At 43.3% G+C, this 13,053-nt stretch overlaps 1 protein-coding gene across 1 annotated transcript in view; it reads right to left on the bottom strand.

Annotated features, from left to right (window-relative positions):
* CHD9 (chromodomain helicase DNA binding protein 9) overlaps window positions 1-9,319 on the bottom strand; it is a 499,652-nt gene extending 490,333 nt beyond the window's left edge. Inside the window, 2 exon segments of the mRNA XM_033940083.1 lie at window positions 5,681-7,304; window positions 9,180-9,319. Of these exon segments, the coding sequence (XP_033795974.1) occupies window positions 5,681-7,150 (1,470 nt within the window). The 5' untranslated portion in view covers window positions 7,151-7,304; window positions 9,180-9,319.
* Window positions 9,320-13,053: the final 3,734 nt, after the last annotated feature.

Here is a 13,053-nt window from a genome sequence, read left to right as displayed (position 1 = left end):
AGCTCTGTTAAGCAAATTACCCATCCTCGTGGCATCCCCATCTTTAGCCGGACTGCAGAGAAGGGTTAAAAACAAACAAAAATGCATGCAGTTTCCTCGTCCCAAAAGTCTGCATTGTGGGAGGGGGGGGGAAGTTTCTTACTCCTGAGGGGAAGCGCGTCATTGGAGGAAGGCAGCCGGGCGCTCACCTAAATTAGCCGGGTGGAGAACACTGGGTACATAGTGGAGTTCCCCAAGGGTCTGTGCTGGGACCAGTGTTCCCGCTAAGGTGCGCTGGCCTGCGCGCGCGCACAAAATATTACATCGCAGCGCAAAGTTTCTCTTCACAGCGCACACACGCGTCGCAAAGGTAAGGGGAGGTAAGGTAAGGGGACGCATTGGGGGGATTGCACTTCCCCACAATTGCCATGCTTCGGTTCCTCTTCTTCCTTCCTTCCTCCCCCCCCCCCCCCCCGCGGGACCCTGCGGCACCATCAACTCTTACTCCCTCTAATGTCGGCCCTGCAGCTCCAGACTTCCTCGCACCTTCTCCCCTGCCCCTTTGGATCGCTATTATTTTAAATGTTATAGCCGCGGAGCTGTATCCATCAGTGGAGATGTCTAACCTCGGCCTGCCCCGGAACTCTTACTGCAGCAGCCGCCCGTCTAGGCAGGAACAGGAAGTCACTGTTGCAGTAAGAGTTCCGGGGCAGGCCGAGGTTAGACATCTCCACTGATGGATACAGCTCCGCGGCTATAACATTTAAAATAATAGCGATCCAAAGGGGGAGGGGAGAAGGTGCGAGGAAGTCTGGAGCTGCAGGGCCGACATTAGAGGGAGTAAGAGTTGATGGTGCCGCAGGGTCCCGCGGGGGGGGGGAGGAAGGAAGGAAGAAGAGGAACCGAAGCATGGCAATTGTGGGGAAGTGCAGAGCTGCAGGGAAGAGTGTTGCGGTACCCAGCTGGAGGGAGAAGGAAGATGAGGGAGGGAATTAAAGGAGATGCCAGGGCTTGGAGCATAGGAGGAAGGTATGCCAGTCTAAGGGAAAAGGAAGGGGGAGATGTGAGAGCATGGAGGGGGAACGAAAGATGGAAGAAAAGGAAAGGAGAGAGATGCCAGAGAATCAGGGAAGGGGAGATACCAGACTATGAGGAGAGGTGTGGGAGAGGGAAGGCGAGGAGAGAGATGCCAGACCAATGGGGTGAAAGGAGAGATGGAAGGGGGAGGCATACAGTTTCTGGAAGGGGCATAGAAGGAGAGAAGATGCCATATAGGGGAAGAGAGACGGCAGACAGTGAATGGAAGGAAGAGAGTTACAAGAAGATGAGGAAAGGAGAAACCACAGAAGACAAAGGTAGAAAAAAATTTCTATTTATTTATTGCTTTAGGAGACATGTGTCACTGTTTCTGTGAAGCATTGTATGCAGAGTCCAGCTTCTTGCTGGTTCAATTTAACCTTTGTCTATGTATTTTTATTTTATCCCCCCTTTTACAAAACTGTGAAGCGTTTTTAGCACCAGCCTTGGTGGTAGCAGCTCTGATGCTCAGAATTTTATGAGCATCAGAGCTGTTACCTCCGTAGCTAAAATCCACACTACAGTTTTGTAAAAGAGGGAGGGGTTAGTTTGTGATTACATATTCCTTACTAGGCGAAGGTGTTTTCTGTGTTCTGTGTGTTCGAAAGACATGGTTTTCTGTTAGGATTGACGGTGTAGGATTGATCTGTGCTGGTCTGGCTTGTTTAGTTTTACAATGGGTGTATTGATGTACTGCTCACTGCAATATGTAAGATGCTGCCTTTTCCTAGGTACTCATGTGTGACGTGTGGTTTGTTACTAAAAATCATGTTTTTCTTACAGATGGGGGGGGGGTGCCAAAAAATGATGGGCCCCGGATGTTACATATGCTAGGTACGCCACTGTATGTAAAGATACCAGAAAGCTGGCGTAGCAAAAACTTCTAAGTTTTGAGTATTTAACCCTCCCACAATCTCACGGGCACTCGTTTCAAGTTTATTGAGATTTTGATTTAAACGCAATATCAAATATTTTCAATGCGTATAACAAAAATAAATTTGGGGAAATAAATAAAACCATTTGAACCAGTGTTCCCGCTAAGCTGCGCTGGCGTGCGCTGGCGCACAAAATATTACATCGCAGCGCACACGTTTCTCGTCACAGCGCACGATCGGAAGAGGCGTACGGCAGATGGCAGGGCGGCGAGAGGAGAATCGGGCGAGTTGGCTCATAACTTGCTGGCGCCCGATATTTTTGGCTCACGGTGAAAAAAGTTTGCTCACAACACCCGCCCGCTTAGAGGGAACACTGGCTGGGACTGCAGCTTTTTAATATTTATTTCTTTGTTCTGCTAAATATAGTCCATACTCCCTTTTTCAAACCCGTATTCAACCACCTAGATGCAAAAAGAATGTGTACTGCTCCCCTCGCCTCATTCATATGGCATAGAAGGGTGTGCTGAAAAGTTCTCAGCCCGACCAAGAAGGGAATAACGTGGAGCCATGAAACTTACAAGTTATTCACCCCTAGGTTTAACACACTTGGCACATTGTGTCTGAAGTTTCTGTAACCCATCCAAAAAAATACTCTGATCTGGTCACTGAAATGCTGCTCCACTGCTGCAATAACCTCTGAGCCACTCAAAAATTGTTGCCTTTTCAAACTCAATTTAAGGTTTGGAAACAGAAAATAGATGGAACAGGATCTGTTGAGTAAGGTGGATGGTCTAGGAACTGAAATTCCAACTGTGTCAATACATCCAACATTTTACCAGCCATGTGAACAGGTGCATTGTCTTGCAAGAAGAGAACTTCTTTCTGCTGCTTCCCTCTCCTTTTTTCTTTCAATGCCATCTTTAATCAACCCAGCAAGTTACAGTAGTATTTTGCATTAACTGGCCCCTTTGGAAGATAGTCTCTACAACATCTTCCTGATTTCAAAACACTGTGGCTATGACCTGCTGACTTTTTGGGTCCTGAATTTCCTTGGCCTTAAAGAACCTGTCGCCATTGCATGGACTGTTGTTTTGTTTCAGGATCATAGTGGTGTAACCATGTTTCATCAACGGTTAACTAATCGTTCCAAAAAGTTGGCACCCGCTTGCTGAAAATGCTGCAAAATCAACTTGGGCACCCACTTGACTGACAGTTTCTGCATATCCAGGTGCTCATGGATTATACACCCATGTTCCCTGAATATCTGTAATGTCTCAGCAATTGTTTCAGCCGATATTCTCCAATATGCCAAAATCAGGTTATGGAAAAATGGTCAACAATTTCAGGAGTTGACACCGTTTGAGGCCGCCCAGATTTTGCTACATCTTCGGTCTCGAAATCTCCATGCTGAGTTTGCACACCACTTCTTCACTGTGGAATATGATTGACGTTTGTCATTCAAAGTTTGCATCATACATTCATAGATTTCTTTTGGAGTTTTTTTTTGCAGGAATAGAAACTTCATGACCGCTCTGAGTTTCACACTTGAAAATTCCACACTTTTTGTTGACATGGTTCAATCAATGATCTGAAATAATGTCAAAACATAGAATTACATTTCTGCAAATTAGCACTTTGCAAAATAAAATAACACTCTTTTCAGCTACAGTGGCAAAATAACACTCAGAATTTAGGAAGTTGGTTGGGCTGAGAACTTTTCAGCACGCCCTCCTATGTGTTAACTTCCAATAGTCATAACTGATAAGACACACTTATGATAAGTCTACATCAAAAGTGAACACTGTTTTCAAAATGGTACATCTCAGTTCTCAGACATACACCTTTTAGGTTTCCATAAATACAGTGAAATAAATTCCAGCTGTCATTGCTTTGGTAAGATGGGCAGTAAATTGGATATATGATACTTAGCTACTGCTAGCTCCTCATACGTATAGACAGTACTCCTCTAATCTGATATCAGACACACAATTTGTAACAACGATACCATACCATATTGTTTCTTTTACCCCGCAAATGTCAACTGGGAATCAATGCAGTTTACATAAGATTAATAACCAAGATTAGCAGTATAGATAATATGAATCATAGCAAGACTATAATGAAAACAGATGCGTTTTTAGCACCTTCCTAAATTGAAGATAGGAGAAGGTCATAAGCAGATCAGGAGGCAGGTCCACGATGACAACTTAAAGGTTGCAACCAGCTAAATACAAGCTATTTATGGAGAAGTCCAAAACTTTCACATCACAAACATCTACCCTAAAAGATAACAGGCTGTTTGTGGACATAATACAGGTATTCAGAAACCACAGTTAAAAGAAAAAGAGGAAATTTTTTGACCATTTATCAACAGTCACACAATAAACCAAAGAAGCATAAAAATTAGTAATTTCAAAACAAACAGTTCAATTTGGCAACAAAATGATGCTACTTAGTATTTTAAATTACTTATCAGAAACTGGCCTCAATCATAAGAGGAACCATACAAGCATGTTAGTCTATACCAGGGGTGCCCACACTTTTTTGGCTTGCGAGCTGCTTTTAAAATGACCAAGTTGAAATGATCTACCAACAATAAAATTTAAAAAAACACAAAGCACACTGTACACAGAGAAAATATTAATTATCATTTATATTCAGGGGGGGTTCAAAGGTCAAGGAAGATGACTTTAAAATATGCAATGTCACCTCAGTAACAACTATATAAAAATAGACAGCTATACCCCCTCCCTTTTCACTAAACCGCAATTGCAGTTTTTAGCGCAGCGAGCTGCGCTGAATGCCCCATGCTGCTCTCGACACTCATAGGCTCCCTGTGCTAAAATCCGCTACTGCGGTCTAGTAAAAGGAGGCCATATTGCAAAATATAGACAAATGGACACATTTTGATCACTTTTAAAATAAAATCATTTTTCCTACCTTTGTTGTCTGGTGATTTCATGAGCCTCTGGTTGCACTTTCTTCTTCTGACTGTATATGTAATATTTCTTCCTTCCTCCTGCATGCCTCCTGCATGCTTTGTCTCCTCCATACCTCACTCCATTCCTCAACCAACATCTCTGTCCTTCCATGAATCCAACTTTTTCTTCCTCTCACCCTGCCTGCCCCCTGCCACCCGACACACTCCATTCCCTCCCCCTTTTTCTTCCTCTCTCCCTGCCTCCTCTTTCTTTCTGTCTCCCTGCCCCCTTTCTTTCTTTCTGTCTCCATGCCCCCTCTTTCATTCTTTCTGTCTCCCTGTTCTTTCTCCCTGACTCCCCATTCTGTCTCCCTGTCTTTCTGTCTCCCCAAGCCACCACGGGGTTGTTGTCTGGAAACAGGCCCCCAAACCACCACCACCGTTGCCACCAAGTTTTCCCTGTTTCCTGACGCCGCAACAGCCAACAGCCTTTCCCCCCCTCCCCTGACGTCAATTCTGACGTCGGAGAGGAAGTTCCGGGCCAGCCAGGCAGCGATTGGCTGGCCCGGAACTTCCTCTCCGATGTCAGAATTGATGTCGGGGGGAAGGGGGAAGCTGGCTTGCCCAGCGCTTCTGAAGTCACTGCTGGCCTGTTGTGGCGTCAGGGAACAGGGAGAACGCAAAGGCAACGCAAGTCTATCGCGGAGCCCGGGATGGGCTCCACAATCAACTGGCGTTGCCTTTGCGATCGACTGGTCAATCGCGATCAACCTTTTGGGCACCCCTGGTCTATACACTTAAAACTCAAGTTCATTTAAGCAGTACATACCCTCTCTCGTGCACTAGAATGATTTCTTTCTTGCAGGTGTTGATGATTAGAAACAGATGCATTCCAACGATGAACTTGGCTTTGGGGTTGGATAAGAGCATTGTCAGGAACTTGTTTTATTTGTTGTAAATTTATATGCTGCTCTATGTCTTGATGTGCTAGCATAGCTTGACTTGAGTTATTTTGGCCATATGAAGAGTCATGAAATTGGATTAGGAGCTCCTCCTCAAGAAGATCTGCTGGATCAAGTCCCGAAAATGGTTCAGTCTGAGATTCATCTTGGTGAAGTAAATTGTCATCTAACGAAGAAAATCCATTGCTTTCTATATGATCACTGAAATGACTCATCTGAGGAGAGCCAGCTGATGCAGGAAAGTTCATGTCCACAGAGGACAATTTGGAACTGCTAAAGCTGCCCTGAGGATGTGCTGAATGCAGCATTTGGAAACGGTTTGAATTCAGTGTTGCACTGGGGTTAAGAATATGCTGGGTAGTTTCTTCCTTGGTCCCCGTTGCAGCTGAAAAGGCATCACTTATAGGAAAATCTGCTAGAGAGTGAGTTGATTGGCTGGTGCTAAGAGCTGAGGATGACTGCAAAAGACCATTAGCAGAAATATGACTGCTTGGGTAGGAATAATGAGAAGAAAAGGGCTGTGTAGAATTGACAGAGCAAGAAGTCAAACCTGAAGTTTGTCCATCAAAGCTACCTTCTTGCTGACCACCATGATGATTCCTACAAAATTGCACTGATGGACCTGCAGGTTGAGAAAACTGTTGCACAGAAAGGGACTGCTGTGGAGTTGATGGGTTACTAGCTTGAGGCTGCTGGGAAACACTGACTCTGTGTGTAGCTGAAATACTAGCTTCCAGAAAGTTTTTTGGCTGACTAAGTGCTTCTTGTCCAGGATTAATGCTGTTCTTACTCTGCGGCGAGTGCAGTGAGGCACATTGCTGTTGTGGTTCACTAGCCTGAAATAAACTAAAGTCGTGATGTCCTACAAAACTTTTGTTCTGTCGCACAGACTGAGCATGTCCTTGGTGGAAAGGAGATCCATTTTGATTTGGCACACTGTTAGCAGTTTGGTGACCCCACATAGGGCTGCCATCGGCCACATCTGGAAACATCCCGTTGGCCTGAGTTTGTGCATGGATAGGAGAGCAATTGAACTGTGAGTGTGGAGACAACACATTTGTAGTCGAGCTGTTGAATCCCTGGTGATGAGGAACAACTTGATGAAGTTTGAGTGAATCAAACTGATTTAACTGGTCAAAATCATTAATCTTTTGATGTGTTTGAGAGTCTTGCACATGGTTCAATGTGTCTACATGCAAAGGCTCAAATTCAGCACCCAAATTCAATTCATCAACAAGTGAGACAGGCCCCGGTTGTACGAAAGTATCATCAGACAAACCTAAAGTCTCATCAAAAAGGTGGGTGTCATCAAAAAAGTCCATCATAGGATCAGTCATTTTGATACTTTGTTCTAGATTGATTTAATCCAGTATTGCTGTTCTGTAATAAAAAGTAACCAACTGCTTTGATGGATCACTAGAGGATCCAAGGCATGCTAGCGATCATCAACACAAGCAGAAAAATGCATGCTTCACAGTTTGCAAACATATCCTATGGAACAAAAGCAAAAAATGTCAACTTACATTCTACAACTTGTTTTCAAAAAATAAGAAAAAAAAAAAAAAACTAGCCAGAAAATGAATTCCTTTTTAAATTTTCACTGTTATAGTAAGCTGTACATGCAGTAAAACACACACCATAATAATGCTATGATTAAACTATATAAAAACCCAACCTTTTCAATACCTAAATCAAGATATTATCAAACTCAGATATCATACTTTAAATTCAGATTATCCCTATTGCCAGAATATAGCTCCAAGATTGCAGTACACACAGATATGGCCATCATGTAAGCTTTGATAGTGCATATTAAGTTCAAAACACTACAGAATAATACAAAATTAAATTCATTAAGCTGAATGTTAAATGCGTTAGTCTCAAGTTTTAAAAAGTATTTATAAATTATTCCGCAAGCAACTGAAAACCTGGCTTTTCACTAAAATGTAATTCTATCCCCCCTTACTCTTCTCTTCTATATATAAGTTCATGTAAACCTTTTTTTCCTTCTCTTCCTATATTTTAAGTTCTTGTAAACCATGCCGAGCTCCACATCCGTGGAGATGATGCGGCATAAAAACTTAAGGTTTAATTTAGTTTAGTTAAATAAGAGGCTTATCTTACAGAAGGCTTTGTCCTATTTTGTCTCTAAGCAGTACAGTATATGTTCAGCTATTACTCTTTTTGCAATCCCACTCAGTGTGTAAAATGAATATTTTCAACTAGGGTAATATAGGTCCTTTAAACCAGTGGTCCCAACCCTGTCCTGGAGGACCACCAACCAGTCGGGTTTTTGGGATAGCTCTGATGAATATGCATGAGAGAGATTTGCATATAATGGAGGTGGCAGGTGTGCATCTCTGCTCCATACATATTCATTAGGGCTATCCTGAAAACCTGACTGGCTGGTGGTCCTCCAGGACAGGGTTGGGAACCACTGCTTTAAACCATGTTTTTGATCAGAATGGTAGTACCAGGATTCTGAAATCTGTTATAGCATGCTTCTTTGAGTCTGCATATGAGACATTCAAAATAATAAACCAAATTATATTTATATTCATACGTGCTAGCTCTCTGGGTGCTTGAGCACCCCTAATATTAAGAAAACTCAAATACTCTGATCAGGGAGCAAATATTTGTGTTGAATTAGGAACCCCAATCATTTTGAAAAGTTGACTCCTGTTTGTATTAACTTTTGGAAAGGACAATGTTCGGCAGGCCCCATAAACGCCGATATAATATACCATCAAATAAATGTCAGCTTTTATGTTACTCTCTGCAGTCTGACAAATTAATTAACCACTTTTCTGTTAGTTTTCCCAAATTAGCCATTGTTAAAGAGTTTTTTTTTTGGGGGGGGGATAGGGTTGTTGTTTTTTATTAGGGGGGGTTGCAGAACATTTAAGATTCTTCGTAAATGTTATGGCTATAGCAAGCCTATGCTTAGAACTTCAGGAACATTCAGCTTTTCTTGTAGCAGACAAAACGCTGATACCAAACACATCAGCGGATTAAAAAACGACTCTACCCTTCACTGATAATGACAATCTACAGTAGCAGCGTCCTATTCAGGCCTTAATGCAACACCCATCCCCCTCCCAGCTCCCACGCTCACTGTACTACGAAACCTCTAATTCGCGGAGGAAAAGCAGAGAAGCCAAGCCACATGCATTTGATGGCCCTCACACTCTTACACGATGAGCACTACTCTTCACGTGCATTCGGGAACCGGGAACCCCTCTTCTCCCCTCCCCCGCGGTCTACCATCTCTCCCTCTCTTCCGCTCTCTCCTGTCCAGCATGTCTCCCCCTCTTCCCTTCCTGGCACCCATCCCTCATTCTCAAACTACCCATCCTCCCATCCCACCTTCCAAATTGGGTATGAAATCACCCGTGACCAGCTCCACAGTGCTCCTTCTCCGGTATCCAGCCACCTCTGACGCAACGTCTTTCTGTCGGGCCCGTCCCGCCCTGCCGGAAACAGGAAGTCGCATCAGAGGTGGCGGGACGCGGCCCGATAGAAAGACGTAGCGTCTGAGGACAACCGGGGAAGGAAACTGTGGGGCAGGTTGCGGGCAACCTGAAAGTTAAGCTTGACGGTAGGACGCATGGGAGGGGGTGAGACGTTTCAGAATGAGGGAAAGATACCAGACCTGGGCTGGGGTCTTGGGTCTGAGAGACAGAAAGAGGAAGGAGTACCAAACGGGAGAGGGGGTCGCGTGTGATTTGTTGAGAGACTGCTTCTTCCGCTTTGCCTCTCGCCACACTTGGAGGCGTTTATATCTTGGGACAGCGAAGACCTCACTTACATCCCTATGTTGAGGGTTATGATAACTGCGTGAAGGAAGTGTGCAGAATCCGTCCTTGGAAATCCCTGAGGAGAGAGAGAACTCTCGTCCCGTCCAGTTAACGCGAAATCGCAGTTTGAGATCGGCCTTGCGCGTGTCCGGAAAAAAGCATCACGAGCCTGCCAAACGTCTCCTGCATTGCACTCGTTTACGCACGCATGCGTGGACCTGAACATGCACTGTACGAGTCCACTGAGCTCTGAAACTTTATTTTACTGTTGCGATTTTGAAAAATAATTTTCCTTTTTGACCAATTTCTTAAAGTCTTTTCTGTGTGTGAGGCCTGTAGCTTTGTGTGAAATTATTTGTTTGCTGCTGGGGAACATTTATGCACTGATGCGGATTATTATAGGAGCCTCTTGTATAAAGGCAGCTAAACAACTTGTCTTTATAAAAGCGTGGTGTGATTTTTTTTTTTATTGTCTATTGTAAAATTACTTTCTGCTGTTAAGGGACTATGTTACCTCAATATGTAAAGGGTGTTCATCCATGGAACCTGGTACAGACACTACCAAGTGCATTATCATTATATATATATAATTTTTTTTAAGGTAGTGCCCGTATCATGTGCATGCAGATGCCTTCCTGCCAGTGGAGCTGAGAAGCTGTCTTCAGTGTTCTCTTCATAGTGTCAAACTTTTTGATATTTTGGTGCCTTCCCATCATTATTTCTCTTACTATTTATTTATTTATATCCTAAGTGGTTTACATTCAGATACTTTATCATATTTCACTATCTGTCCCGGTGGGCTCAAACTCAACCAAGTGTACCTGGGGCAATGAGGGGATTAAGTGACTTACACAGGATCACAAGGAGCAGCAAGGGATTTGAACCCACAACCACTACGCCACCAACTCCCACTATGCGACATTTAACCCACTGTTAGAATTTTAACTTAATCTTAACTTTGTGTTGTATATTTATTTTTATAACAAAAATGTGTCCAGGTCTCGCTGCATCTGCAGTTTTTCTTTATATTTAGTGGGTCCTCAAACCTTATTGGTTGTGGTTTAAGCCACAACCAATCAGGTTTGAGGACCCACTTTAAAGACAAACTGCAGACTTCACAGCATATTCTGAAGAAAGCCACAGCATGATGGCTTTAAGAAATGCTCTCGGTGCAATGTGACAATTTCAGATTCTGATCTACATAATTGGTACATCCCGTGCCTGGGTCCTGATCATCAAGACATTTCCTTTGCCCTCTTCCCATATACAAAAGAGATCACTTAAAGCCCACAAACTTCAGTTTGGTACTGCATCAAAATCAAACATTGCTGAGGACTAGAAACCTGATGCTCAGCCTCAATTGCCCCCAGCATCAACATCGGATCCAACTGCATCAACACCACATCACGAGCTTAGAGCATCAGGCTTTTTGCAGCACTGAGACACCATTTCTTCATCTTATATTCCTTGATTGTCGAAGGATGTTGCACATAAGAAAGCTAAAATGCACAAACACTCTTCCCCTTCTAGGCATACCATGGCATGCTACCAATCATTGACTTCATCGATGTATAGTAAGCATCGATGCCCAGATGACTGTTCTCCATCCATACAGATGATATCTCCACAGAAGTGTACCTGAACTTAGAGGTCTCCCATGCCACACCAACCGGTACAGTAGATTGCTTCCATGCCACTTTCTGTTTTGGTACCAGCTTTTGGGGCTACTGTCTGCCTCAGCCCAGCCCAAGTATACACTGAAGCATCAGTGGAGGACAAGCTCATTCACTCCTGCTTGATGTTGAGCATCGGAGCCCAGGCAGACCCACTTGACATATTCATCATCATCAATGGAAGAATTATCTTCTGTTTCACTTCAACGCACCTCAATGCAGGGTCTATGCTTTCCTCGACAGACACTCCCTGATACATCTAGGAAAGGGTACTTTGAGGAATCTGACTCAGACATGTTCATCCACTCAAATTAGAAGTTGCCACAGTATATACCTTCTGATCCTTCGCCCCTATCTCCTCCACGACACACATTTTTACCTGAGAGTGTTTCTTTTAGTGGCTTCAGAAGACGGATGAAGTAGGCATTGCCCATCAAAATTGAAACACAGGAGGAACCTCGGTCTGAACTGTTTGAACTCCTTGACTTTGAAATACCATCAAATCAGTGCATTAAAATACTTTTACACAGTCTTGAAGGACATCTTATTTAAAAACTGGAAGACTTCCTTATTAGTACAAATAGCTGCTAAAAAAACAGATACAGTATTTAGAATACAAACATCCAGGATTTAACAGAGCTCAACTTTAGCACCATTCACTAGCCATAGAATCTGCCGTCAAGTGTTCACGATTGTACACTTTTGCTCCTCCAAGCAGAGAAGCCAGAAAATTGGGCTCTTTTTGGCAAATGCATATTCAATGCTTCTTAACAGAATTATGGACTACCAAGTTTACATTCACTATTTATTTTAATCTTTGCTGAAACAGTTGTCAGGCTTTGGCCAATATCTTCTTCTGGAACAGTTGAAGCAATTCCAAAAACTGCTAGAAAGTTCATGGTTAGAGCAGTTTTTTAAGTATTTGATGTTTCTTCCAGCATATCTGCAGTGTCCTTTGCAATGCACAGACTGGCCTGGCTTTGAGTCTCAGATCTGGAAACTTCAGTTCAAGATTACCTGTCTAATGTATCCTGCAAGGGAGATGACCTGTTTGGAGAAAACATTGAAAAGGCTGCAAATAAAATTTAAAAAACGCACAGATACTATGAAAAGTTTATCACCTCTCAACCTCCTCATCGTCTGAGATATGATCTTCTGGAAATAGTAGAATATTACAATCAACCTTCCTCCTCTTCTAGGCTCTCCATTCAACAGTCCCGCTCAAGACACAGAAATCTCAACCTCGGTTTCAGTCCAAACAGCAGTCATTCTTCAGACTCTCTTCTAAAGAGCATTGCCAACATTTCCATCGCTCTTTATCCATAGGAGGCAGACTTACACAAGCATTGTGATCTAATCACATCAGACCAATGGGTATGTCAAATAGTAGCTCAAGGTTGCACCTTACACATGTTAAGAAGACCTCCAAACCACCCACCAAAAGAGTCTCTTTTTGACTCCATCCAGAAAACACTCCTTCACTAATAGAGCCCGTTCTCCTGAAGGAGAGTGGCTGGGGGTTCTACTGTTAAGTATTTCATTCTTCCCCAAAAAAGACTGGAGTTCTTAAAGACTAATTCAAGACCTCTGGGGCCTCAATAAATAACTTGTTGAAGGAGAAATTTCACATGGTCTCTCTGGGAACCCTTCTACTCCTATTGGAAAAGGACAATTGGCTTTGCTCTCTAGATCTTAAGGAAACCTACACTCATATATTCATCCTACCTGCTCATAGAAAGTATCTGCTTTTGCATTGGATCTCACCACTTC

Source organism: Geotrypetes seraphini, chromosome 4 (assembly GCF_902459505.1).
Source record: "Geotrypetes seraphini chromosome 4, aGeoSer1.1, whole genome shotgun sequence".
Lineage (NCBI taxonomy): Eukaryota > Metazoa > Chordata > Amphibia > Gymnophiona > Dermophiidae > Geotrypetes > Geotrypetes seraphini.
This window is presented reverse-complemented; position numbering and strand designations above follow the sequence as displayed.